Consider the following 25785-nt stretch of genomic DNA (forward strand, 5'->3'; position numbering starts at 1 on the left):
CGCCCGCAACAAACATGGCAGCGGCGCTCTCAGAAAGCGCTCCGGCGGGAAACGCGGGCCGGCAGCGGCGGGGGGCGGGCGGCCGGGACTCGCCGGGAGCCGGGAACGGGGGGCGGGTGCGGCCCGGGGGATCCCCCCGGCACCGAGGAGCCGGCCTCCGGGCAGCCCCGCGGCCCCCGGGATGCAGCTTCGGGCACCGGCCCCGAGGCACAGTCCCTGGCGAGCCTGACACCGCCTGGGGCTTGGCAGGATGGAAGCCACGGACGTCCCCGGGGCTGTCCCTGCGCTGGCCACAGAGCGGAGGTTCGCCCAGCGCCTCAGGTGAGGGGCACCGGCAACGAGGGGGAATGGGAGCCCTGTGCTGCTCCGGCAGGAGGGTCACAGGGCCAGCCCTGCACCAGGAGGGTCTGACCGTGTCTTGCATTCCCCGTGCAGGGAATGCCTGGAAGAGGAGCAGCTCTTGGACGGGCGTTACCAGCTGCAGCAGGGGCCGGGGCGCCGTGTGGCGCTGCCTGTGCTGGAGGAGAAGCTCTCCCGGCTCCGCCTGCCCCCGGAGGTGCCCTGTGAGCGGGTCTGGATCCAGGTTGGGAGAGCTCTCTTGGCCCGAGCGCTGTGTGGGGCGGTGGGCTCTCAGCCCCGCGTGCCACGTCCCTCCTGCAGGCCCCTGTCCCCTCCAGGGCCGCCCGCCGCCGGACGCCTGCCCAGAAGCTGCGGGATGAGCTGCGGCGGCTGCTGGGCGGAACCTGGTCGGAGGAGCTGGAGCGGGATGTGCCCCACGCCTGGCAGAGGCACGGGGACCTGGTGCTGCTGAGCGAGGACAGCTTCAAGGCTGCGCCGTGGGAGCGGCTGGGTGAGGGAGAGCAGGGTCTGCCTGCCCCGGTCCTGCCCGCGGGGCTGCCCGCATTTCCCAACTCTGCCGGGACGGCTGCGTTGCAGGCTCGGCGCTCTGGGAGACGGTCGCCTCGGCTTTGGGGGCCCGGCGGGTGGCCAGGAAAGGACGGGTGATGCCGGATGGGTTCCGGACCCCCAGCGTAACCCTGCTGCTGGGCCAGGATGGCTGGGTGGAGCACGTGGACAACGGGATCAGGTAGGCAGGAGCCGCAGGATGCGGCTGGTCTGGGAAGGGACTGCCCTCACCATCTCGGCGGGGTCTTCCAGGTACACCTTTGACGTGACCAAGTGCATGTTCTCCCCGGGCAACATCACAGAGAAGCTGCGTGTGGCCTCACTGCCCTGCTCCGGGGAGGTCCTGGTGGATCTCTACGCAGGTAACGGGGACGGAGGAGGGGTCGGGCAGGATGGGCTGGCAGAGAGCAGTGGCGCAGGTGCTGATGGCATCCAGGTAGACATGAAATGTCATTTGCAGCCTGGAATGAAAAATACTGAGCTCTTGTCTTGTCTGTGAGCCCTTCAACTGTCCTGGCACTGCTGTCCCTCCTGTGTCCCTGTGGCCTTTGGACACTTAGGATGTCCTGCACTCAGGTTCTGCAGAGCCGTGTTCTGTACCTGGTGCTGGTTTCGGGAATCACTTGGATCCAGAGGAAAGATTTGCCACTGTTTGTGCTTAAGGAAGTTAGTGCTTCCAATTTGTGCCACACTGAAAGGACATGGCACCCACAAAACTGCTCTGGATTAATTAAAATAAATGGTAATCTGGACACTTCTGCAGAGCAGGGCAGGTCTCAACCTGATGGCCAAAGATAGAAGGTAAGATAAGCCCCTCTAAACTTTTTTCAAGAGATTTTGCTTTTGAAGAAGAGGGAGGGATAAATGTCCATTTTTCCAGTGTTTGGGCTTCTTCCAATCCAGAGCAAAGCAGACTTGGAGAGCCAGGGAGGCAATTTACATCCTGCCCTGCCCTCAGGGAGAAGTGTGGATCTCTGGCAGGTCCCTGCCCTCAGCCACTGCCACCTCCTGCCCGCAGGCATCGGCTATTTCACGCTGCCATTCCTGGTTCACGCGGGAGCCGCCTTCGTCCATGCCTGTGAGTGGAACAGCCACGCCGTGGAGGCCCTGCACAGGACCCTGGTGCTGAACGGGGTGCAAGATCGCTGCCACATCCACGCTGGGGACAGCCGGCAGGTGAGCGCTGCCGCCTGGCCGCGGACCCTCTCCCTGCTGGCATCCCCTCACCTCCTCTCCTCTCCCAGCTGGAGCTGCGGGACGTTGCAGACAGGGTGAACCTGGGGCTGATTCCCAGCTCGGAGGGAGGCTGGCCGGTGGCCTGCCGCGTCCTGAAGAAGGACACGGGTGGGGTTCTCCACATCCACCACAATGTGGAGACTCCCCCCGCGCCTGCCCCGCCGCAGACCCCGGCCCCGCCGGCTGAGCGGGGCTCTCCAGAGGCAACTGGCTCTGGGGGAGAGGCACAGCACCCAACAGAGGATGGTGGGAAGGAGATGCTGGGGGCCAGGCTCAGACCCGAGTGGCGGAGGTGGGCTGAAGCCACGGCCACACGGATCCAGGGGCTGCTGGCAGAGCTGCATGGGCGGCCGTGGCGCACCAGCATCCTGCACATCGAGGCAGTGAAGTCCTACGCACCACACGTGCAGCACCTCGTGCTGGACCTTGAGTGCCGGCCAGTGCTGCCTGTATAGGTGGGCATGGGCACTGCTGGGGCTCCAGCTCCCATGGAAGGGTGGTATCAAGTACCAGGGGCAGGGAGATGCTACCAGCAGTGTCCTGCTGCCCGCCTGGATGTGCCTTGTGTCCCCTAGTTCCCAGGTGGCAGCACTGCCCAACAGTGCCTCGCCATGCCCAGGGCATCCAGGGTTGTGCTCCCATGGCAGATCCCTTCAGGATCCAGACAAGGATGGAGCGAGCTGGGGTTCAGAGTGCCAGTGTTCTGCCCTGGCTGTGCCAGTCGCTGCCCAGATCTTGGACATGTGGTAGCACCTTCAGCCCCATTTTCACACAGGAGAGAGCCACAGGGCTGAGAAGCCTTGGGTTCCTGCTGGGTTCATTTCAGCAGGTCAGGGACAAAGCTTTGTGCTTGTATTTACCAGCATGCTTTTTTAATGTACTGGAAACAAGTCTGTTCATCTCGTTTTCCTTGTATCTTTTTTACAGAAATAAGGATGTTTCTCACTACCTCTTGTTGGTGTCCAGTTAAAACGTGAACACTGGTGCAAGCGTGGGGGTCTGGCCTGGGGTCTTTGGGTCCTAGGGTGGTGTGTGGAGGGGCTCAGGGAGCAAAGCCTCTGGGGCATCGTCTGCCTGCAACCCCAAAGCTCTCTACGTATTTATTGCGTGTGTACCCTCGGTGGAGCCCCATGAGGGAGCTCCCGCTGGCCCTTTGATGTCTCCGTGGTTTTTTCCACTGTGTCAGTGTCCCATCGCTTCCCACAGGGCTAGAAGCCTCTGGCTCTCCCGTCCCTGGGGTGCGGCTGAAAGTCTGGGCAGAGCCGCGTCCTCTCGTTTGCCTTGGGCTGCACCCAGGTGGCCTCCCCCGCTGTCCTGCATGGCGAGAAACCACCTCCCCACGGGTGGAGCCCCACGCCTCGTCCAGCCGCGTGTGCTCCGAGTTCCCGTGGTGCCTGTGCTGCTGCGGGCAGGGGCGAGGCGCCTTGCGGGGACCGTATCTCTGCTGTGAAGGACAAGGGCAGCGGCTGAAGCCTTGCGGCGGGAGGACACCACGGCCGCGCCCCTGGGGCTCCCCCTTGGGCATCCCGGGGGTCCCCCGCAGTTCGGGTGCGGGTGCGCTCTGTGCTCTGCGGGAGAAGCTGCCCACCCAGTCAGGGCCATGGGGCACCGGGCCCCGCCCTGCCGAGCGGGGGGAAAGCGGGGCTGGAGCCGCAGCTCTGCCGGGGGGACCGGCCGGGGAAAGGGGACGGAGGGAGCGGGCACCGCCTCCCGCACGGGCAGCCCCGGCGGTGCCGCAGGTGCGGCGGGCGCGGCTCCTTTAAGGCACCGGCACCGCCCTCCCGTCCCGGCCCCCCTCCCGCTGCCGGGAGGCGCCGGCCGGAGCCGCTGCAGGTACCGGCAGGATCGTGGGACCGGGGGTCGCTCCGCCGGCGGGGCCGGGGGTACCGAGGGCTCCTCCGCGGACGGGGGAGGACGGGGATCCCTCGGCTGGTGGGGAATCGGGGGGAGCCAGCTGTCCCTCTGCTGTCGGGGGGTCGAGCCGCGGTGTCCCAGGGTGGGGGCAGGTCCCAGCCCCGGTGGCCGCGCTGAGAACGCGGTGCCGCCGGCCCCGGCCCCCCCTTTCCCCGACGGAGAGGAGCCGGGGTTCCGTCCCGCCAGCCCCTCTTCCCCGAGGGACGCCGGGGCGCGGCTGCGGGGACGGGAAGGGCCCTCCCGCCGGTTCCGCCGACCCGGGCGGGGAGCGGCTGCAGCCCCCGAGCAGATGCTCCGGCTCTGTCGAGGCTGGAGCGGCCGCAGCCACCCGGGTCTCGGTGCCGCCGCCTCCGAGCCGGATCCTGTCCCTACCGCGGGTCCTGGTGCGTGTCCGCTCCCGGCGGCTCCTCGGGGTCGGGCAGCTCCGAGCCCCGGTGCGTTCGTGGGAGGGGCAGCCCGGGGCGGCTCCTTCCTGCCGGGGCTGCCCGCGGGTGCTGGGCGTCAGCCCGGTCCCACGGAGCCGGCTGAGGTCACCGGGACGGCGGGGCTGGCAGGCGGCCCGAGCGCAGCCCGGGGCAGGGCGGTGGAGGCGGCGGGCGGGCCGATGTCCTGGGTGCCGCGATCCGGTCCAGCCCCGGGAACGGGCACGGGGCATCTCGCGGGGCGGGACCCGGGCTCAGCAGCTCGCATGTCCCTAGCTGGCATCTGGTGAGGGCCAGCCATCCCGGGTGGAGCGATGTCGGAGGCTGTGGATCTGTCCTTCCTGTCGGACGTGGAGAGAGATCTGATCCTGCAGGTCCTGCAGCGCGACGAGGAGCTCCGCAAAGCAGAGGAGAGGAGGATCAGGTGCGAGCGCGGCTGGGGCTGGGCAGGAGCTTGTTCCCTGCTCCGCTCTGGAAGCGGGTGGATGAGTGAGAGTGGGGATGGCGGGGGTCCCCCGGGGTCCCGGGGCGGCTCTGACAGCTCCTGGTGTCGGGTCTGAGCAGGCGCCTGAAGAATGAGCTGCTGGAGATCCGGCGCAAGGGAGCCAAGCGGGGCAGCCAGCGCTACAGCGAGAGGACGTGTGCCCGCTGCCAGCAGAGCCTGGGCCGCGTCAGCCCCAAGGCCAACACTTGCCGGGGCTGCAACCACTTGGTGTGTCGGGACTGCCGTTCCTACAGCCCCAATAGCTCCTGGCGCTGCAAAGTCTGCACCAAGGAGGCGTGAGTAGCCGGGGACAGGTGGCAGGCACCTTCTGTACATGCCTTCAGTCCCCTTCCTCTCCTCAGTTGCCTCAGCTGGATGCCCCATGGCCAGCCCTTCCTAGCCCGGCTAGTCCTCTCCAGTGCAGGGCAGCTCACTCTGCCATCACTCCTGGAGAGGGTTCCCATGTTTAGGTGATGGAGAAATGGGTCATACCCTGCTCTTGTGTCTCCCTCATGTCCACCCTGCCCCTTCACCCCCTGACTTGACTGCAGCATCCCCCTGTGCCCCTTGCACAGCCTGTGTTTCAAACATCCCAGGTTTCCTCCCTTCTGGCCTCTTCTGTCCTACAAAACTTGTCTTACTCCTGTGTTTGCTGAGGATGTAGCTAGGCCTGTCCACTACCCAGTGAATTGTCTCTGCCCAGTCACCTGCTAATTTTGCCCACTGCATCTGTGTTCTCCTTGGGTTGTGGCAGCACCGAGGGTGGGTTGGGGCAGGGGACAGCCCCCACTGCCCCTGACTGCCCCCACCATCCCCTGCCCTGCAGTGAGCTGAAGAAGACAACGGGCGACTGGTTCTATGACCAGAGGGTGAACCGCTTTGCCAACCACTTGGGCAGCGACATGGTACGGCTGTCCCTGCGGCACAGACCAACAGGTAGGGTTGCCATAGCAATGCCTTCTCCCACAGCCCAGCCATCTGGGATGCTCCAGCTTTCCCCAGTGCACCTCTGTCCAGTGTGGATGGGAGCAACTCCTGCTCCAGGCAGTGAGCTTGGAGCAGTGTTCCTCCTGATGCCTCTCTCCTTCCAGCCAACAAAAGAGAGACTGTGGGACAAACCCTCCTACAGAAAGCCCAGCTCAGTGAGCCTAAAAGCTCTGCAGTTCGGCAGCCCAGCCCCCCTGCACCCCGGGAGGGGTCCAGGTAAGAATCTCTGCTGTCCCCCATGCTCCAGGCACCAGCTCTTATCTGCTGCAGGTTTGAGAGGAATCTGCCGCACCGTGCAGATCATCGGTGGCACAGAAGCTCTCTCAGACCGACCTCCTTGCCAAACAGGACATACCTGTGGTTTTGCTTGTCTGCAGTTTGTTTCCAGATGCCTCAGACCCTCGGGATGGCAAAAGCGACACAGAGTCCATGGAAAACATGAGCCTGGATGGCTACAGACCTAGTCCTGCTGATGTGGGGGGCAGGTGAGAGGCTCCTGGGGTGGGTTGTCCTTGGCAAGACTGGCTGGCAGAGGATGAGGAGCTTCATTTGAAATGTGTTTTTCTCGGTCTGGTGAGGGGAAGCTGGCTCCTCTGGCTGGGCTGAAGCCTGTCCCTGGGCAGGCAGGTCCTCTGCTCCCTGGCTGCTACAGGCAGCTCAAGTGGCACTTCCTGGCCAGCACCTGCTCTGCCAGCTGTGCTTGTGGTCTGGGACAGACCTTTGTTTCCGCCACAGGAGGAACTCCCTGGAGAGAGCCATCCCTGGAAAACAGGTTGCTGTGCCAGCAGGACCTGCCTCCTCCAGCCTGACCCTCCCTCTCCGCTCCAAAACCGCATTCTCTGATGGACGGGTGTGTGACGCTGCTCCGGCAGGCTCGGCCCTGTCCTGGGGCGTGGGGCTGGGAGCCCTGTGGGGTGCCCAGCCCTGCCCTGCTCTGAAGGGACTCTTCCTCCCCAGGATGCCACCGTGGGGACCTGCAGCAGCACCTTGGTGGATGAGCATGAAATGATATTCAAGAAGAACCCCCGTCGGGTGGTGAGGCCCGCGGGTGAGAGCTGCGCGGGTGCCATGGGTTTGGGTGCTGACACGGCCGGGGGTGGGCAGCTGCTCTTCCCTGGGCTGTGATGGACTTTCAGTGCAGATGGGAGAGGCTGGAACAGCCTCTTTCGGGAGGGAGCAGCAGGGCTCTGCCAGTCCTGCTCCGTGCCACTGCCTCCCGCTCACCACCTCTCATGCAGACTACACCAAGTCGGTGATCGACCTGCGCCCTGAGGACCTTGTGGGGGAAGGTGGCTCTTTGGGGGACAGGAGCAAGTCAGTCCCTGGCCTCAACACGGAGCTGGTGAGACCCTCAGACTGCCATGGAGATGGCTGCCAGCTGGAGGAGCCGAGTATCTGTCTGGCTGTGCCCGACTGCTCCCCACACAGGCGGCTTGTCTCTCTCCTTGCAGGAGGAGGAGGAGGAGGACATCGATAACCTGGTGGAGATCCACCGCCAGCGGGTGGCCCGGGGCAGCATGCGCAGTGGCACCTCCTCAGTGAGTTCTGTGGCGTGGCTGTGCTCTGCTCCACTGCAGGAGAAGTGATGGAAAAGTGATGGAGAAAGGCAGGGCCGACGGGTTGGGTGGGAGGGAGGCAGGGCAGGCAGCTCCTGGAGGGAAGGGGTAAGAGCCTTGTGTGTGGGGGCTTCTTCCCCTTGAAGGGAATCAAAATGCAGAGACTCAGCTCTGTTCCAGGGAGCCCATGTGTGGGTGGGAGGCACTTGGTGGCCATCCCCAGCCACGGGGAGGTGAATGAGGCTGTGCAGAAGAGGAACAGGGAGTAGCCTTGCTGAGGATGAACAGGGACTGTCAGGTGATCCTGTGCCTGCTCAGCCCTGCCATGTCTTCCAGAGCACACTGGGCAGCATGGTCAGCATTTACAGTGAGGCTGGCGACTTCGGCAGCGTGGCTGTCACCGGGGGCATCTCCTTCTCCCTGAGCTACGAGCAGAAGACGCAGACCTTGTTCATTCACGTAAAGGAGTGTCGCCAGCTGGCCTATGGGGACGAGGGCAGGAAGCGCTCCAACCCGTGAGAGCCAGGGGGTGATGGCTGCTGGCACCACTGGTGGTGCCCAGCTGGGTTGTGGGGTGCTCACCAGAGATGGGAGCTGTAAGTGGGAGGGTCCTGGTGAGGCAGAAGGTCTGGGGTTGCCCTGGGGAGCTCGGGTGATTAATTGTGCAGGGGACCTTGTTGAAGTGCTGCGTGTTCCTCCCTCCAGCTATGTGAAGACCTACCTCCTGCCTGACAAATCCCGGCAGGGGAAACGCAAGACAACCATCAAACGCAATACCATCAACCCCCTGTACAACGAGCTGTTGAAGGTGGGTGGGGATGGGTTGGGGTGCAGGTTCTCAGGGGATGCTGCTGGAACAAGCAAGGGGGGGTAGAGCTCCTAACCCTGCAGTGGAGTCTCTGCAGAGGACCCGTGTCTAGAGACTGCACTCTGAAAGCTGCAAAAACCCACTCGCAGCTCTGCTCTGGCTGTGCTGCCAAGCCCCAGTGCCACGGTGGGGTGGAGGCACAGCTGCAGGTGTGAACGTGTCACGGGACATGTCCCTGGTTCCTGTGGCACTCCCCAGATCAGAGGCATCCTGCTTACCCTGGATATTTTCTTCCATGGTGAAGGCTTCCAGGCCCCTGAAGGCAGGCTACAGTGGCAGGAAAGAGAGCAACATGTCTGCAGGGGCAGAGATAAGACAGTTCTGGGCCCCAGGGCAGAACAACTTGGCACTGCCCTTCACCATTCCTGCTGGCTGACTCTCCCTGCGCCTAGCAGTGCACCTCTGAGGCCAGACCCTCTTGCACAGAAGGAAGTGAGAGCTGTGGTTTGGTTTTTAGGCTCCCACAGCCAGGTTTGCTGAGGTCTTGTGCTCTGGCCACCTGAGGCTTGGTGGGCTGGCAGAGCTCAGTTTGTGGTGGGATGGCCAGATGGCATGGGTCCTGGTTCTGAGGACCATCTGCTGGGAGAGCACAGGCTCCTGCACCACTGCCCTGGGACTCTGAGGTTTCAGCAGGCATGGAAAGAAAGATGAACAGGCTCCTGTGTGCATCCATTGCTCCTCAAACCTGTCTTCTCTCATTCTCAAGAGCTGTGGCTGGTGGTATATGCCAAGCTGATGGTATTGCCCCTGCCCTCTGCTGCCTGCTCACCAGTGGTTTTCCTCTCTCTCCCCAGTATGAGATTAACAAGTCCCTCCTGCTTGCGAGGACGCTGCAGTTCTCAGTGTGGCACCACGATCGCTTTGGCCGCAACACGTTCCTGGGGGAGGTGGAGGTCCCACTGGATGCCTGGAACTTCGAGAGCCACCTGGAGGAGTTCCTACCCCTGCATGGCAAGGTGTGCCCCTGCCACCCCAGCCCTGCTGCCCACAGCCTCCTCTGCCTGCTCCTGCTGGGGTATAGCCCTCAATGGGCAGAGGGGTGTGGAGACCTCGGCTGAGCATTGCCAAAAGGCTTATGCCAAATCAAATATTTGGAGATATGAAAACCCCAGTGGAGACAGCAGTGCTGTTGTAGTAAAAAAGGGCAGATCTTCTGCCATGAGCCTGGCTTCCCTCCTCCTTGTCAGGTGATTGAGCCAAAATAAGATCCCAAAGGAGTTGGGCTACTCTGGTCATGCCGGGGAGAGTTTGCAGGCACTTGTGCCAGCTCAGCCACATCTAGGAGAAGACAAGTCCTTTGTCCCAGCCTGGGGAGGTGCTGCGCACCAGGCTGTCACTGTGTGTGCCATGGCCTCTCTGCAGTGTTGGTAATTCTCACCTCTTTGCAGATTGGGGCAGATGCTGCTGGTCTCCACCAGTACAAGGGGGAGCTGGTTGTCTCCATGAAGTACATCCCATCTGCCAAGCATCCTGGGGCTGGGAATGGCAGGAAAGGTAAGTGCTGAAGCTCCAGGATCAGTGTGTAGCCTTGCAGGACCTGCTCGTGGCCCTGCCAGCTGGCTCTGGATGGGGTTCACTGCAGCCTTCTCTGCAGCTCTGCCTGCAGAGCTGCCCTGGGTCAGGGCAGACCTGGCTGTCCTCAGGCTGCCTGAACCATCCCAGTGCTTCCTTGCAGCTGGACTAGGCTCGACCATTGGGCCCTGCATGAAGCAATTTTGTCTGCCTTTGCCTCATCAGGCAGGGCCAATACAGGAGAAGGCAAGAGGGGATGCCAGCCCGGGCTCTGCACCTGCCTCTGGGATGAAGAGTGTTCAGCAGGACCTTTCCAGAAGTTTACAGTGGTGGAAATTAAATTTTATTAGTTTCTACTGTGTCGGTTTTTCCTAGGTAAAACGGGGGACGGCGGTGAACTCCAGGTCTGGATCAAAGAAGCCAAAAACCTCACAGCTGCCAAGTCTGGGGGGACCTCAGACAGCTTTGTCAAGGGGTGAGTGAGGGTCCTGGGTGGGGGAGTGATGAAGACACTGCTCTCTGTGGCTGTATTCCCAAAGCTGCCAGGGAGCCTGGAGGAGGGCCCCTTGCAGGGTGTCATGGTCCTTGTTCCTGAGCCGTGCCGGGACAGGCAGGAAGGGGGCTCCAGACCAGATCCTGGGGTACTGAGGTGCCCCAGCCTGCAGAGCAGGAGGCAGTTGCCCCTGTGCTAACCCAAGGGGCTGCTTCCCCCAGCTACCTCCTGCCACACAAAAACAAAGCCTCCAAGAGGAAGACGCCTGTGGTGAAGAAGACCCTGAACCCTCATTACAACCACACCTTTGTCTACAATGGTATCAACCCCGAGGACCTGCAGCACATCTGCCTGGAGCTGACGGTCTGGGACCGGGAGCCGCTGTCCAGCAACGACTTCCTCGGGGGTGTCCGGCTGGGGGTGGGCAATGGTGAGGAGCCTGGGGCCCACCAAACTCTGGGCACCAGCAGCCTTGCTGGGGCTGCTGTGCTGTGGGCAGGAGGCTGCTCCGGCAGGGACTTTCTCCATCTTTTTCCCAGGCATGAGCAACGGGCAGGCTGTGGACTGGATGGACTCCACGGGCGAGGAGCTGAACCTGTGGCAGAAGATGTGCCAGTATCCGGGCTCCTGGGCAGAGGGGACACTCCAGCTCCGCTCCACCATGGCCAAGCTGAGGCCGTAGGCTGTGGCACCAGGACTGGCATCGCTGTCGGGAGCCATGCTTGCTGCACAGCCTGGCAGGGCTGCCAAATGTGGGTTGGTTTTTTTTCTTACAGTTTAATAAACATGACCTTCTCTAAACAGGCTTGGGCAGAAAGTCTTCTTGGCCTAGCTTCGTTTAAAGGGTTTTTCTCTTGTCATAAGCCTTGTACCAGATTTCAGGCTGAACTGGAGTCCTTGTGGACCCTCCCTTCTTCTCCCCCAGGCAAAATGCTTTGAAATGTCATTGTGTTCTTATTTCTTCCCATTCTTTTTCCTACCACCCCATTTCACAGTCTGCTCTTTCCTTGTCCTCTCCACCCTCTTTCCCATACACAGTCCAGCCCCAGCTGCAGCACAGGATGGGTAGAACTGTGTGGGGTCAGCCTGGGGAGACTGGGGATTGTGCTCCCCAGGAAACGTTTGTTTTCCAGGCCTCTCAGTGACATATGTGCCAGGACTGACTTTTATACAAATTTATTTATTTATAGTTAATATTCTACTGCCAAAGCAGTTCCCAGAAAGGGTTCCCTGTAGGTGGTGGGAGAGGGAGGGAGTGGCAGGGGAGATGGCAAACCCTTTGGGGTGGATTGCACGCTGGCTGGCTGCTGTGGGCTCTGCTGAGCACGGGGCCATTTGCTTTTAATAAGGGCTTTCGGAGTGGGAGGCATCAGGTCCAGGGTGTGCACAGGGTGAGCCGTGGGGAGGCTGAAGCTGCTGTGTTAGAGGCTGTCACACTGCTGGCCGGCCTGCCCTCCCTGCCCTGCCTGCGCCCCTCTGGCTCCCTGTCTCTTCCCTGCCCTGGGATTTGAGCAGGGGCACTCCAGCATCTCCTGCCATGGTCCTGGTTGGGCTGAACCATCCCCCAGCTGGAAACAGCTCCGGGCTGCTGGGCAGTGGGACTCTGCTGGCACACAGTCCCTGCTCGCCTCTCTGTGCCAGAACAGCCAGAGAGGGGCTCCCCTTCCCCGGGGTCCTTGGCACCCTGCTCCTCCTCTACAGTGGGCGACTAGAAAAGCAGAAAGGAAGGTGTCCCTCCCCTGAGGGCAGTGGCGGGGGCTCTCCCCGGCGCTGGCTCACTCGCAGGGGTCCCCGCTCTGTGCCCGCCGGGCCGCCTCGCGCTCGCTCAGCAGGTACGTGTCGATGAACACGAAGAGCTCGTCGGGGCTCACCGGGGAGATGTAGCGCTCGCGGTCGGTGCCCGCCTTGTCCAGCAGCACCGCGTTGAAGTGGGAGCGCGTGAGGTGCAGGAAGCGCCTGCAGGTGCAAAGGGGGTCTCTGCTCGGGGCTGGGGGCGTGCACTGAGGGCTGAGCCTGCCCACCTCTTGCAACCATGCTCAGGTCCCTCTGAGCTCCCGTCTCTTCTCGGGGCTGTGAGCTCTGGGAAGCTCTGGTGATACTGCATTCAGACTTGCAGGGGGGTCCCCCCCATTGCATGAGCCCCTTTGGTGCAGCAGAAAGGGGCTGTTCATGAACCCAACTGCAACCTCATGCTTTGCCATTCCTAGAGGCATTCCCATTCCCTGTCCCCTCAAACAGGCACCTGGCTCTGCAGGACAGCCCCCTGTCTCCCTACCTGAGCTCCTCGATGATGCTGAGGGACAGGCGGTGCTCCCGGATGCGTCCCACCTCGTGTGGGGGCTGCCCCACCAGCTCGACGGTGGTGACATGGCGCAGGTCCAGCCCGCAGGCAGCTTGCTGTGTGGGAGGGGGACAGTGAGGGGCTGCTGGATGTGGAGGTGGGGAGGCAGGCAGCAGGAAGGTCTCCTCACCTGCAGCATGGAGATCTGCATCTTGTAGTAGCGGTTTGAGGGGTCGGGGGCTGAGATGACAAAGAGGCGGCGTTTCTCATGGAACTGATCCAGCAGGCTGGCGGCCGAGTTCACATCCGTGTTGATCTGCATGGCTGGGGTAAGAGACAAGTGTGGGGGGAGTTGCCATCGTGGCCCCCATCACCCCTTTGACCCATCAGGCAGCATCCCCCGAAGCGCAGGGCATCGGCACGGGCAGCTCCTGCCCTGCCCGCACCACTTACGCGCACAAAGGGGCTGGGAGCCCGTCCACTGCTGGGTGGACTGGCAGACCCGCAGGGAGGTGCCCTGGCGCTCGTAGCCCCCGTCGCACAGGTACTCGCAGGTGGCACCGTAGTTGTTGCCGTCGGAGGTGCAGGAGATGTACCCGTTCTGCGGAGGCTTCAGGACAGGGCAGCGCCTCACTGCATGGAGGGAAGCTGGCTGAGGGCTGGGGCTGATGGAGCGCAGCCCCAGCAGTGGGTGTGGAGCCTGGAGCTGGGGGGAGCAGCAAGAGGCCCCACGGGAGCCCTCTCACCTTGGACACGGATGCTGAACTTGCAGCTGGCTCGGTTGTAAGCCTGGTCATGGGCGGTGTAGCGGATCACATGCTCTCCTTCAGGGAATTCAGAGCCGGGCTCTGGGCCCCGCAGCATCACCCTGCACCCAACAGACGGGTTTCCCCATCAGCACCCCGGGCAGGGGCACCCGGCACGGCCTCCAGCCCTCGCTGGCAGGGCCTGCAGCACCTCTGCCCTCACCTCTTGATGACTCCGTCAGCAGAGTCCCTCACGCGGGGAGGGTCCCAGTAGACAGTGGCAGTCAGCTTGCCTGGCTCTGCGATGCGCTGCCGGGAGTCTGGACAGCGGATCTTGGGAGGCTCCATATCTGCCCAGAAGGAGGAGAGGGGCTCATGAAACCTGTGGATATCTTAGCTGAGCTATGAGAAGGAGGCACCAGCCCCGGTGTTGAACCACCTCAGGGACCTCGGAGCCGTTTGGACCTGCTGTAAAGCCAGCGCTGAGTGCCCCAGTCCCGGGCTGGTGCCAGTGCTTCAGGGCTAATGGCACTGCGGGGAACAGCAGGGACAGGGGTCCCAAGGGAGGAAGGTGCAGGGAATGTCCGGGTTGGATGTGAGGTGACACCTGCAGACACCCCAGGAATGAGTGATCAGCCCCTGCGTGCCCCAGCAGCGTGGGGTGAGAATTTACCTACACAGATTGGCTCGCTCCCGCTCCAGTGCCCATCCTCCATGCAGACGCGACTCCGGTCACCCTCCAGCTGGTAGCCGGGCAGGCAGGTGTAGTCACAGCGGGAATCCATCTGCACGCCTGCTGAGCACACGTAGGAGCCCCGCAGCACCGCTGGCAGCACGTGGCACCGGATTTCTGGGATAGAGAGAGCAAAGAGGGGAGGGAAGCGGCTGCCGGCCATGCGAGTGGGCAGAGCACCCCGGACTGGCCGCGGTGGGTGCCTGTGGGGATGCTGGCAAGGCAAGAGCCGGGGACACTCACGTCGGCAGTACGCCATCCCGGACCAGTGGCGGCTGGGCAGGCACTGGACAGCACTGGGACCCACCAGCCGGTACCCGCGGGTGCAGCTCAGCTCGCAGCGTGTCCCCAGGCTGCTGCGGTAGGAGCTGCCCCGGGGCGAGTAACAAGTGGCCTCTCCACGGTGGATGTTGAGCGTGGCGCACCACTGGGGCACTGCAGGAGAGCAGGGAGGTGACAGAGGAACCTGCCGTGCCTCGGTTTCCCCATGAGGACCCAAAGGATGGGTTGGGTGCTGTTACCTCTACGGTAGTCCAGGGCAGGCTCAGGGGGGGTTTCTTCTGCGTACACCTCGTTGGTGTGACTCTCCAGGTAGTAGCCAGACCCTGGGGAGGAGGGAAGAGACGAGCAGGCTGCGCGGTAGCTCGTGGCTGCAAAACGTCCCGCAACTCCCGCCAAGCAACCCCAGCCCTGGGCAGACCCTGTCCTTGGGACTGCTGTCAAGGGTTAAGCCGGGCAGACCACGAGCCCAGTCCCGAGCGACATGGTGTGCGCTGGCACCAGCCGCAGACTAAACAGCGGCAGGAGCAGCCGTGGTTGTGGCAGGAAACGGGTGCTGGCGCGGAGAGGGCTGGCACCGACCCCCAGCTTCGTGCTGCCGGGAAGTCCTTCCACCCGCTCCCATGGCACCGTCACTGCCACGGGGCATCCCAAGGGAAGGAAGAAAGCTGCCCTTTCCTGCCCATCCCCTCACCAAGGCAAGGGGATGGTGAGCACGCTGCCCGGCCGGGGCTGGTGGGGATGCAGCCCCTTGCCCGTGCTCCAGGGAAGGATGAAGCTGCTGAAGGGGCTTGGCCGGAGATGCTGGCCCCACGCCACCCGTGCTGCGCAGAGGGGCCCCACGGACGGGGCGAGGACAGCCCTGCGCCATCCTTGCGGGCCGCCCCCTGGCGCGCACTGTGCCTTCATGGGCAAGGTACTCGCCGGCGGGGAGGGACCGGTGCAGGGGGAGAGGGCTGTCGTCCTTCCCCGCGGCCCCTCGGCGCCTCGGCCGGCCGCGGCATTCCCCAGCACTGAGCTCACGTTTCCGCCGCGTTTCCGCTGGCCCCCGCCAGCGCTGCCCCCTCCTCGCCGCCAGCCCAGCCCACCGCGCTCCCCTCCGCCGTGGCGGGGGTGCTCGGCCCGGGAAGGGGCCCCAGGCACAGCGGCAGCCCCGCCGTGGCTGCACCCAATCTCCCCTTGTCTCTGCTCGGGGTTTTGGGAAGGGGTTATCCGCCAGGGCCAACCCGAGCAGAAGCCCCGCCGTCACGGGTAGGAAACTCCATTACGAATCTTTCCAACATGAACTTTACTATGGAGCAGCTCCCCACCGCTTCCCACTAGCTGCCCACTCGTTTTCACAATGCGTTTGTCCTGCTGCTATTTTCACGCTGCCATGGATGCCTCGGGGAGCAGAGGAGCAGCGATGGTACCCATGCGGGCGGCAGTGGGGATGCCTCCGTGACCTGCTGAACAAAGGCGTTTCCCGAGGGGGCTGCCAAGACTCCCGCCGGGGCCCTGGGGACAGAGTGCACTGTGTCCCCGCAGGCAGATGCGCCATTTAATGGTGATGTTTCCTTCTATTGAAAGCGCTGCCTTTTCCTTCTCACCTGGGGCCAGCTCAGCGCCGGCTGCACCGGGCAGGAGCATCCCCAGCCAGGCGTGCTGGCAGCATGGCCAGGGGAGAGGATGGAAGCAGGGAAGGTGGAAACCACCTCAAACAAGGCTTGTGACCTGGTGGTCCAGCCGTGGCTGGGTTGGGACTGTGTGCTCCATCCGGCAAACATCTGCCGGCCGATGGCCCCCGTGGGAGCAGAGAGTCAGCGGGAAACTGCGCTCCCGCAGGCGGGGGTGTGAGGAAGAAAGGCTGGTTTTCTGCTCCTCCCTGGATGCCTGCCAGCAACCCCTCCATTCCTCCCTGCACCCACAGCTCGCCCGCACAGCACCCCATGCCCTCCGTCACTGATGCTCTCCTGGCATCGCTGTACCCAGGCACTCTCCATCCCTTCCCACCACGAGCCCTCAGCAGGAGCAGAGCCGCACAGGCTGCCACCCCCAGGAGCCCCGCTGTGCCCGCACAGCCCGGCACTCACCTTCATGCCACGTGGATGACACCAGCCTGGCAAGGACAACCAGCAGGACGGGGGCTGCCTCCTGCGCCATCCTGGGGAGCCGGGGTGGGCAGCCCGCCTGCCGTGCGGAGTCCGGGAGCGGCCGTGAGCCCTGGCGAGGATGGAGACGAGCTGGAGGCAGGATGACGGCCCCCTCTGTCGCCTTGTCACTGCACAGATGTCTGTCCCTCCTGCCTGGCTGCTCTGCTTGTGCTGAGCAAACTTACTTTCCCCCTTGGCTGCCCATCCCAAACATTCAAAAGCCGTGAGTCAGGCCCAAAATGATGAGATTGTAAAAAATAATAAATCCCAGGATCTCCCGTTTTCCAACGCGCCTCCTGCTTTTCTGGGGCTTTAAAAGGTTGTTAGAGGTTTTCTACTGCAAGCAGAAGAGCCAGAAGCCTGTTTAGACACAGGAGAGAGCCAAACCGAGCCTGTGCCAGCCCTGACGGGCTCCGGGAACGGGGGCCTGTAGGGACGAGCACAAAACCGCAGGAGCGAGGTCCCCTTTCCCACCTCTCGCCAGGAGGGAGGGAGAGACCCCGCTGCAGACGGGAAGGCTCCGGAACCGCTCCCGAGGCAAGCGCTTGCAGCTGGGGTCTGTTTCCCGGCTGAAGTTCAGCCCCCGCGAGGCAGAGGCACCGCAGTGCCTTTGTCAGGACCCGCTGCCCCACAGCCCGCGGTGTTGGGGTCGGGCGGGAGGCACGGCAGGGGCTGGAGCCACCCGGGATTTGGGCTCGGGGGCACGGGACCGCGTGGGCAAGGAACAGCGGGGCATGAGCCCGGCACGGACAGGTAGGAGCGCTCGCGTGGGGTGTGCAGGGGAGGACGCGCTGCTGTCTCAATGGGCTAATTATGTCGCGGCCAGGATGGTGAGCGCGCTAATTAATAACCCGCTGTCCTGGGCAGGGCAGGGCAGGGCGGTCCTGTGCGGAGCTGCTGCTGCCGCCGATTGTGGGGAGCCCACAGCCCCCGCAGCCCGGGGACATCCCCGGGAGGGCTCGCCCCGTGGAGGGCAGGAAGCCCGGCGCTTGTTAGCATGGTGGTAATGCCATGTGCTGGGGCGCGGGGTGGCTGTCCCGCTGGACACCTGGACAGGGGGTGGGGCACGCTTAGGGCTGCATCAGCAGCTGCTGGAGCAGGAGAGCAGGGACTGGCTGGCACCGGGCAGGAGGGGGCACGGGACGGGGGGGGGTGGCACCGGGGAGACAGGGAATGATGGCATGGATCGGGCAAGGGCTGGCACAGGGTAGCACGGGGCAGGCGGGAGGTGGCAGCGGGGGGCACCAAGCAGGTAGGAGGTGGCATGGGACAAGCAGGAGGTGGCACAGGGGAGACAGTGGATGGCACTGGAGAGGGATTGACACGGGCTAGGCAGGGAGTGGCACCGGACACGGGGTAGTAGGGAAAGGCACGGGGTGGCACCGGACAGGCAGCAGATGACACCGGACAGGAGGTGACAGAGGACAAGCAGGGGGCGACACCGGACAGGAGGTGACACCGAATAAGGGGGTGTCCCAGGACAGGGGGTGTCACTGGGCAGGGAGTGTCCCTGGACAGGGGTGTCACTGGGCAGTGGTGTCCCAGGACGGGGGGTGTCCCAGGACAGGGGGTGTCCCAGGACAAGGGTGTCCCAGGACAGGGGTGTCACTGGGCAGTGGTGTCCCAGGACAGGGGGTGTCCCAGGACAGGGGGTGTCACTGGGCAGTGGTGTCCCAGGACAGGGGGTGTCCCAGGACAGGGGGTGTCACTGGGCAGGGGTGTCACTGGGCAGTGGTGTCCCAGGACAGGGGGTGTCCCAGGACAGGGGGTGTCACTGGGCAGTGGTGTCCCAGGACAAGGGGTGTCCCAGGACGGGGGGTGTCCCAGGACAGGGGGTGTCACTGGGCAGGGGTGTCCCAGGACAGGGGGTGTCCCAGGACAGGGGGTGTCCCTGGGCAGGGGTGTCCCAGGACAGGGGGCGTCCCAGGACAGGAGTGTCACTGGGCAGTGGTGTCCCAGGACAGGGGGTGTCACTGGGCAGTGGTGTCCCAGGACAGGGGGTGTCCCAGGACAGGGAGTGTCCCAGGACAGGGGGTGTCCCAGGACAGGGGGTGTCACTGGGCAGGGGTGTCCCAGGACAGGGGGTGTCCCAGGACAGGGAGTGTCCCAGGACAGGGAGTGTCCCAGGACAGGGGGTGTCCCAGGACAGGGGGTGTCACTGGGCAGGGGTGTCCCAGGACAGGGGGTGTCCCAGGACAGGGGGTGTCCCAGGACAGGGGTGTCCCTGGACAAGGGATGTCCCAGGACAGGGGGTGTCCCAGGACAGGGGTGTCACTGGGCAGTGGTGTCCCAGGACAGGGGGTGTCACTGGGCAGTGGTGTCCCAGGACAGGGGGTGTCCCAGGACAGGGGGTGTCCCAGGACAGGGGTGTCACTGGGCAGTGGTGTCCCAGGACAGGGCGCCCCCTGTGGCAGGAGGGGGGAGTAGCACCGCGCCTTCTCTGCGCTCGGCCCTTTCCGTGCGCACTCGGGCACCTCCGGCGGGGGGCGTGTCGGGGGCGTGTCCCCGGAGCCCCGGCCCGGCCCCGCCCCGGCCCGTCCTGGCCCCGCAGTCGCCCCGTGTCGGCCATGGCGTCCCCGTCGCGGCGGCTGCAGACGAAGCCGGTGATCACCTGCCTCAAGAGCGTCCTGCTCACCTACACCTTCGTCTTCTGGGTAAGCGCCCACCCTACCCCCCGGCAAGTCGCGGCCGCGCCGCCCTGTCGCGACAGTCGCGAGCCACTGCGGCTTTCCCCTCTCCCACCAGGTGTCGGGCATTGTGCTGCTGGCCGTGGGCATCTGGGGCAGGGTGAGCCTGGCCGTCTACTTCTCCCTGTTGGACGAGAAAGCCACCAATGTCCCGTTCGTCCTGGTGGGCGCTGGCACCGTCGTTGTCCTCCTGGGCACCTTCGGGTGCTTTGCCACCTGCCGCGGCAGCACCTGGATGCTCAAGCTGGTGGGTGGCCTGGGACAGGGTGGGATGGAGCCCCATCCTCTCCTGACCCATCCCGATCCATCCCGAAACATCCCATCCTACTCCTGTCTGATCCCATCCCAACCCTACCCTGTCCCATCCTGTCCTACCCCATCCCGTCCACTCCCTCCCATCCCACCCTTTCTGCCCGCAGTATGCAATGCTCCTGTCCCTCATCTTCCTCATCGTCCTGGTGGCCGCCGTCGTGGGGTTCGTCTTCAGGCACGAGGTGAGTCTGGGCGGCCACTGCCGCCTCCCAGTGCTGCAGAGTGAGTTGGAGGCTGCTTTTAACCCAAGGGCAGTTGCAGATGTCACTGGAGGGACAGAGGTGCTGCTTGGGAGTGGTGCTTAGTTTAGTGAAAATGGGGGTAAACCAGCACAAGGAGCAGGTTGGTCCCTGTAAGGACCCAGAAGGACAAGCCTGGGTGCAGGGTCAGCCCAGCACAGCACGCTGTCCCTCCATCAGAGCAGGCAGAGTAGCCCTGGACTGTAATTTCTGGCTTTGGTCTATCTTCTGCAATAATTTCAGTAATTAAAGCTCCTCGGAGGGTTCCTGCTCCCTGCTTGGGAGGGAGCTGGCATGGCGCAGGTCCGTGTTATTACAGGCAGCATCCCTGCTGCCACAGTGCAGCCAGCCTGCCCTTTAATACAGCCTCTAATTGCCTGGTGGCTGGGAAATGTCTGCTGGCCGTGGCCAGAGTCATTCCTGCCATCACCGAGCGGTGACTAACGCGGGGACGCGGGTCCTGCGGGGCAGGAGGGGACGGCACCGCTGCTGAGACCTCTCTCTTACAGATAAAGACAAACTTTGAGAGTAACCTGAACCTGGCCTTGGAGGACTACAACGTGACCGCGGACCGGCACAGCGAGGCCGTTGACACCATCCAGAGAACGGTGAGAGCCCCAGGCTGGCGTCTGGCTGCCAGCAGGTGGGAATGCTCCCCTTGGCCCAGGGTGTTCCCTTGGACCTCTGGGGCATCGGCATCCCAGTCACAGGCTTTGGAATTTGGCAGATGCTGGGTGAGATGGGCAAGGGTAGGGGAGCCATGTCAGTGATGGTGGGATTGGGGTCAGTTCCCTGGTGTGACCAGGTTCCCCAAATGTGCTTCCCCCTCCAGCTGCACTGCTGCGGGGTGCAGAACTATTCTGACTGGGAGAGGACTGAATACTTCAGCCAGAGGGGCATCCCCCGGAGCTGTTGCAAGAACCAGAATGACTGCTCGGAGGAAGATCTGAAAGACCCAAACAAGGCCAAGCTTAAAGTGTTTGTGGATGTAAGTTAAGCTCAGAAAAATCTGCCTGCCAGTTCTGGAGATGGGGAGGGCAGGGATGGGTGTGTAGAGAAGGGCTAGTCTGTCCCTGGCAGGCTTGAAAGGAGAACTGCCCTATTGATGCAGTTGTTCAGTGGCCCAGGGACTCTCTGGAGTGGAGGTAGGGTAAGGGTGTGGAGTCCTCCCTTCTATCTGAGGTTCCCCTACTCCTTCCTTTGAGATCAGGGACCAGCCAGACCCAAGCACTGGCCTTTGGGGGTGGTGTTTTGAAGAGCAGGTGAGTAAGGAAGTAGTTTCCAGTGAAGTTTGTTTCGGCAGTGCTGACATCTCCCATCGGTGCAAAGTCCTGACCCGATGGTGAGTGTGACCTCATCAGCGGGGATGGCTGAGTGATGCAAGGATCGTTCCTCTGATGAGTCACCTTGCTCAGGTTGGGAACAGCCCAAGGGCAGTGCTCCCCTTGATAAGGCATCTGGGCTGGGAGACTGGCTGGGGCAGCCCTGATAGGGAAATGGCTCTGCTGAGGTCTGTCAGGAGGGGGGCAGCCAGGACCCCCCTGCTGCCTGCACAGGAGCATCTTCCCCTGGAGCTGCTGGTGCTTTGGGGAGGAGCTGGTTTGTACTGCTGGGGGTGGAAAGCACTGCATCCAGGTGCTTACTTTGCCCTCTCTGCAGGGTTGTTTTTTTCTGGTAACGTCAACAATGGAGTCCAAAATGAGCATTGTGGCTGGAATCTCCTTTGGCATCGCGTGTTTCCAGGTAAATCTCCTTTGTCTGGCTTGGGAGGAGTGCAGAGTGACGCTAGCATGTCTCCAGAGGTATTTAATTCCGGTGCAAAGTCTGGTGTTTACAAAAGGCATGGTTGGTTTCAGCCAGGGAGGAGCAGCTACTATGTGGATTCCCCTTGGGTTTAATCTGCCTGCTGTGCAGGGCCCAGTCTCTTACACCCAGGGCTGAAGCCACAGCTCTATTTCCTCGAGCCCAGGTTTATTTGGAAAGAGCTCCTCTCTGAAACAACCGACTTCAAGAAAAAACAAACGGAGATGGACAAACTCTCTGCGCCTGCTGTTGGCAGGGATCAAATTTGCGCCCTTCCTTTTCCTGCCCACCCACCACTGTTATCAGGAAGGTGTTTTGGCATCGCTTCTGTGTGGTGGTGTCCCCGTGAGTGCCCGTGGGGCACCACCTGTGCTGGTGGGTGACCTCCCCACGGGCTACCCTACCCTGCCATTGTGTCCTCTCCCTCCCGCTCCCCAGCGTCTCCTTCAGTTTATCCTGCAGGACGCTTCCTGCAGGAGCCGCAGCAGCAGCGTGCTCGCCAGCCCCAGCCCCGGCAGGCTTTATCCCGGCAGGAAACGGGAGGCCCCTGCCCCCAGCTCAGCCACGCCGGGCACTGACGCCGCGCTGGGCTTTCCCGAGGTGCCGAGGGCTGTCTTGGGATGCGGGATGTGCAGCTGGCCTCCTGCTGGCCTTGGCTTTGGAGGGGCTCACATTCTGCCTCCCCTTGACCCGGCACACACAGGCCATGGTGTGAGCGCCAAGGCGCTGCCCGCCGGGACCGCGGGCTGCCCGCGCCGGCGTGGGGAGCAGGAACCCCGCCAGGATGTTCAGCTGGAATGAGCTCGTCACCGTGTGCTTTCCGTGAGGGATGGACTGAACTGGGGGAGAGGTGGGAGCTCACAGCCCTTGGCTGCAGCTCAGGCTAGTGAGTGCTTCGGGAGAGCCGGAGCCACTCTGCTGCGCCCAGCTGCTCGCCCCGCTCCTCTCCTCGGCTGGGCTGGTCTCGCTCTGGGCTCACTGAGTTATGGCCGATACGGGAATGGTGAACTGGACACACACTCCCAGCTGCAACATTATCTCAGCTGATGGCAGGCTTGGGAATTATAACCAGTTCCTAGCTTTTATTGCCTCTTCAGCAAGCTTGGCTGGGTCATGCATCTGACAAGGACGCGTTGTGCTGATGTGTCTCCAACTTTGCTTGTGGAGGTCAGAGTCAGGCAGGATCTGGCCCTGCAGTCTGCACAGCTGCTGGGAGGCTATGTTGTGATAGCAGAGCATGTTGTGATAACAGTACCTTCCTGATGTGAGAACAGCAGCCTTGCTTCCCCACTGTCCTTGCAACAGGGAGAGGTGCTGCCACTCTCCGGTGGCTGTGTAATTGGCTGTGACGCTCCTGATATCTGTGTAATCTCTGCAATTACCGTAAAACAGTACATGCTTCATGAAGCAAAATGTAACAGGATGGGACCTGGAGCATCCCTTGTGAGGAGCTTGTTTAGTTGGTGCTTGACAGGATCCTGTGCTTCAGCCACTTTCAGTGATTCTGAAGCAGGGTGCAGCAGCCCTTGTTGTGGTCTGTAAACCCCACTGTCCATCCTTGGATTTCATAAAGCCCTGGATCCATTTGTCAGGTTTTCTCCTGAAAACACCTCTCCCTGGTGTGGCTACCTCTGACATGTGGGGTTTGTTTTTTCTCTTTTTCAGTTGATCGGCATCATTCTCTCTTGCTGCCTGTCCCGGTACATCACGAACAATCAGTATGAGATGGTGTAGCTGGCCCTCAGCATTCTGTGGCTCGGTATGTCTGTAAGCTTGGTGGGCTGCCTCTGCCCCCCTGGCTGCTGCTGGTCACCCCTGGGGTGGGGGTACCGTGTGGGGGGTGTGGGATTGGAGGGTACCTGCTAGGCCATGTCTGCTGTGTCATTTTACCCTGTGTATAAACCCATCCTGTCTGTTAACTCTGCTGTGTGCGTTGCAGGGAATGGCTGGGGAGGAGGCCTCCGCCTCCAGTTTTCCTCTGGATGCCGCATCGTGAAATCTTGCTTTGAACTGACTGATCTTCTTCTCAAATAGCTCATAGAAAGGAGTGCAGCAGCTGTCCTGGTGCACTCAGGGACTTGTCCTGACACTACTCTGCTGTGCCACTGCCTGGGATAATTGGTGTAGCTGTGGTGGCTGCAGCCAGGGCGCTCCTCTGGGCGCTGCGGCCCCTGGCCCTTTCCCCGAGTGCCACACTGTGCTGAACAGACCGTGCTGGTGGCCTCTTGGGTGTCCCAGTGCTCATCTTCAGTGCCTCCATTGGGAAAGCGATGCTTCCCCTTCCCTCTGGCAGCCCCTTGGTGTCCTCTCGCTCTCCAGACACGGTTGTTCTTGAGATAGGGCTGTTAAAACACAGTCCTGCCTGCCTGAAGCCTTGGCTCAGCAAGGTTGTTGCCAAGCTGTCTCATCCCTCCCCTGGGTTTTATATACTTTTTTATAGTTGTACTTCTTTAAGTACAGGCTGTAGTGGTTCTTTGTAAGCTGTAGCGAGGTTTGGTGATGTAGCTCCTGGTGCCTTTACCTTGGTAGGTGTTCTTGCACCGATTCAGCTGTGACTTGATTGTCAGTATTATATGCTGCTTCAACTCATTTTATGTATTGAGTAGAATTCTTTTGTCCTGAGACACAATAAATACTAAGATATTTTACTCTATGAAACCTCCTTGACTTTTCTTTTCATGTCCTGGGAATTCCCCTGCTTGAAGAGCAGCAAGTCCCCCCAGGGGTGATCCGCTCACTCTGGGCCAGCCAGGAACCTGTGCCCATTGCAGCTTGCATTCCTCCAACGTGCACTGGTGCACTTCGGCCTGCAAATAACTTCTGTAATTGAATTTTCTTCATAACCGGGGTTGTGTAACTGTGCTGGAGCAGAGGGCCTGGAGCACTCCAGCCCAGGAGCTGAGGGTAAATTCAGCCCAGTGTGAACATGTGCATCCTCAGCCTGCTGGCTGCTGGCTCGGAGCAAAGGGCAGGGCAGTGCCAGGCCCCAGCTGCTCCCCAGGGCAAGAAATGTGGATTTAAGCTTTTGATTTCATTTGTTACTGCTCATTTTTGGGCTGTTTTGTCAGCAAGCCTCTGCCTTTGTGAGCCTGGTGCTGCGGTACTGCAGTGAAGCACCTCCCTGCCAAGCTTGGGGGATTTTTGGGTTTCAAGCACCGACCTCAAATGAGCTGTGTCTGCCTGGATGCAGGGCTGCCTGTTCTGTTCCTAGAGGGAAGAGGCAGGTGTAAACAGAGCAGTGAAGCCATGGTAGCAGTGGTGGCCCTTTTTCAGTGTCACCCCTCTGGCAGATGCTGCCTCGGCGCTGGGTGAGCTGCCCCAGCCCAACAATGACCCCGTATGGGCCAGCCTCACTGCTGACGGAAGAGCCCGGAGGGAAACACCCAAAATCCTTGTGTTGCATTTAATCCAGGTGAGTAAATCAGACTGTTGTCAGCTGGCTGAAAGCCTCCTGGCTTGGGATGGCGAGGCAGAATGCGTCAGAGCATGGAAGCCAGGCTGGAGATTGGCTGACGACAATGAACGGATGGATGGAGACAGGGCAGGGGCATGTGAGAAGCAGGAACAGATTTGGATAAACCCATTGTCATCTTAAAGCCTGCACAGAGGGAAGGACCCTGCCCTGGTCTGTGCCCCTGCCTCCGCAGGCAGATTCCTTCCTGGGGCAGCTGGTGGAGGTGATGCCAGGTGCTTGGGGGTGGTTCTGGGAGAGGGTGGCATGAGGAACCTGGAGGTTTCCAAGCAGCTGCCCAGCTGGGAAACCAGCATGGGTTGTGCCAACCTTGGGAATGTGGAGGCTTGTGCAGCCTGTTCATCCCCACAGGCAGCAAAAGCACTGCAGCCATCAGAGGGTGTGGGTTTTCCCTGGTTAAATAGCACTTATGTAGACAACTCACTCTAATTTGGAGAGATGCTCTGTAGGTACAGGCATGTGCTGCGGGAGGTGCCAGGCACACTTGGGACATTGATGTCCTGGCAAAGGCATTGGGTGCACCTTGGTCACCACTCTGGATGCCCTGAGCAGGGACAGAAGCATTGCTGGCTGGCCCCAGGGCTTTGGTTTCTTGCAACAGCTGTGGCTGGGTGGGTTTCACACATTCCCCCGCTGTGTTTGAACCTCCCCTCTCAGTGGGGTAAAGGTCTCAGGGGATTTGTCAGAAACACTTGGTGTCCCCAAGGCTGGTTGGTGTCCCTT

At 62.0% G+C, this 25785-nt stretch overlaps 4 protein-coding genes across 6 annotated transcripts; 3 read left to right on the forward strand and 1 right to left on the reverse strand.

The window, feature by feature from the left end:
* The first annotated feature begins 49 nt into the window (after positions 1–49).
* TRMT12 (tRNA methyltransferase 12 homolog) lies at positions 50–3090 on the forward strand. Its single transcript, XM_069015018.1, has 7 exons — positions 50–321; positions 436–583; positions 661–850; positions 937–1087; positions 1159–1268; positions 1925–2082; positions 2151–3090. Exons 1-7 carry the CDS (start codon positions 251–253, stop codon positions 2595–2597), a joined length of 1275 nt encoding a protein of 424 aa, XP_068871119.1. The 5' UTR covers positions 50–250; the 3' UTR covers positions 2598–3090.
* A 586-nt stretch (positions 3091–3676) lies between these two features.
* Positions 3677–11184, forward strand: SYTL4 (synaptotagmin like 4). 2 transcript variants are annotated; one of them, XM_069015014.1, is made up of 17 exons: positions 3677–3690; positions 4755–4902; positions 5043–5258; positions 5789–5898; positions 6054–6165; positions 6327–6434; positions 6685–6799; positions 6907–6997; positions 7188–7291; positions 7401–7487; positions 7842–8020; positions 8211–8313; positions 9168–9329; positions 9762–9867; positions 10261–10360; positions 10600–10808; positions 10918–11184. In XM_069015014.1, the coding sequence occupies exons 2-17, from the start codon at positions 4793–4795 to the stop codon at positions 11058–11060; spliced, it is 2055 nt and encodes a 684-aa protein (XP_068871115.1). In that variant the 5' UTR covers positions 3677–3690; positions 4755–4792; the 3' UTR covers positions 11061–11184. The 2 variants fall into 2 exon arrangements, with proteins under 2 accessions (XP_068871115.1, XP_068871114.1); XM_069015013.1 differs by lacking the exon at positions 3677–3690 and adding an exon at positions 3917–3975.
* Positions 11185–11600: 416 nt separating this feature from the next.
* On the reverse strand, positions 11601–17069 carry SRPX2 (sushi repeat containing protein X-linked 2). Its single transcript, XM_069014888.1, has 11 exons — positions 17024–17069; positions 16490–16619; positions 14660–14743; positions 14382–14573; positions 14079–14255; positions 13629–13755; positions 13406–13527; positions 13113–13292; positions 12850–12983; positions 12654–12775; positions 11601–12334 (listed from the first exon to the last, which is right to left on the reverse strand). Exons 2-11 carry the CDS (start codon positions 16557–16559, stop codon positions 12154–12156), a joined length of 1389 nt encoding a protein of 462 aa, XP_068870989.1. The 5' UTR covers positions 16560–16619; positions 17024–17069; the 3' UTR covers positions 11601–12153.
* Positions 17070–19068: 1999 nt separating this feature from the next.
* On the forward strand, positions 19069–24248 carry TSPAN6 (tetraspanin 6). 2 transcript variants are annotated; one of them, XM_069015019.1, is made up of 8 exons: positions 19069–19203; positions 19295–19483; positions 19656–19730; positions 20297–20395; positions 20620–20775; positions 21447–21530; positions 23256–23349; positions 23530–24248. In XM_069015019.1, the coding sequence occupies exons 1-7, from the start codon at positions 19117–19119 to the stop codon at positions 23322–23324; spliced, it is 759 nt and encodes a 252-aa protein (XP_068871120.1). In that variant the 5' UTR covers positions 19069–19116; the 3' UTR covers positions 23325–23349; positions 23530–24248. The 2 variants fall into 2 exon arrangements, with proteins under 2 accessions (XP_068871120.1, XP_068871121.1); XM_069015020.1 differs by lacking the exon at positions 19656–19730.
* Positions 24249–25785: the final 1537 nt, after the last annotated feature.

The sequence above is a fragment of the Aphelocoma coerulescens genome, chromosome 4A (assembly GCF_041296385.1).
Source record: "Aphelocoma coerulescens isolate FSJ_1873_10779 chromosome 4A, UR_Acoe_1.0, whole genome shotgun sequence".
Taxonomy (NCBI): Eukaryota; Metazoa; Chordata; class Aves; order Passeriformes; family Corvidae; genus Aphelocoma; species Aphelocoma coerulescens.

Coding starts and splice junctions, on each gene's coding strand:
- TRMT12 (XM_069015018.1), top strand. CDS start 251: ATGGAAGCCACGGACGTCCCCGGGGCTGTCCCTGCGCTGGCCACAGAG. Junction 584..660: donor GTGAGCGGGTCTGGATCCAG/GTTGGGAGAGCT, acceptor TCCCTCCTGCAG/GCCCCTGTCCCCTCCAGGGC. Junction 1,269..1,924: donor CCTGGTGGATCTCTACGCAG/GTAACGGGGACG, acceptor TCCTGCCCGCAG/GCATCGGCTATTTCACGCTG.
- SYTL4 (XM_069015014.1), top strand. CDS start 4,793: ATGTCGGAGGCTGTGGATCTGTCCTTCCTGTCGGACGTGGAGAGAGAT. Junction 5,259..5,788: donor AAAGTCTGCACCAAGGAGGC/GTGAGTAGCCGG, acceptor CCTGCCCTGCAG/TGAGCTGAAGAAGACAACGG. Junction 9,868..10,260: donor GGCTGGGAATGGCAGGAAAG/GTAAGTGCTGAA, acceptor GGTTTTTCCTAG/GTAAAACGGGGGACGGCGGT.
- SRPX2 (XM_069014888.1), bottom strand. CDS start 16,559: ATGGCGCAGGAGGCAGCCCCCGTCCTGCTGGTTGTCCTTGCCAGGCTG. Junction 14,256..14,381: donor CGGGATGGCGTACTGCCGAC/GTGAGTGTCCCC, acceptor TCTCTATCCCAG/AAATCCGGTGCCACGTGCTG. Junction 12,984..13,112: donor CTCCCAGCCCCTTTGTGCGC/GTAAGTGGTGCG, acceptor CTCTTACCCCAG/CCATGCAGATCAACACGGAT.
- TSPAN6 (XM_069015019.1), top strand. CDS start 19,117: ATGGCGTCCCCGTCGCGGCGGCTGCAGACGAAGCCGGTGATCACCTGC. Junction 19,484..19,655: donor GCACCTGGATGCTCAAGCTG/GTGGGTGGCCTG, acceptor TTCTGCCCGCAG/TATGCAATGCTCCTGTCCCT. Junction 21,531..23,255: donor TTGGCATCGCGTGTTTCCAG/GTAAATCTCCTT, acceptor TCTCTTTTTCAG/TTGATCGGCATCATTCTCTC.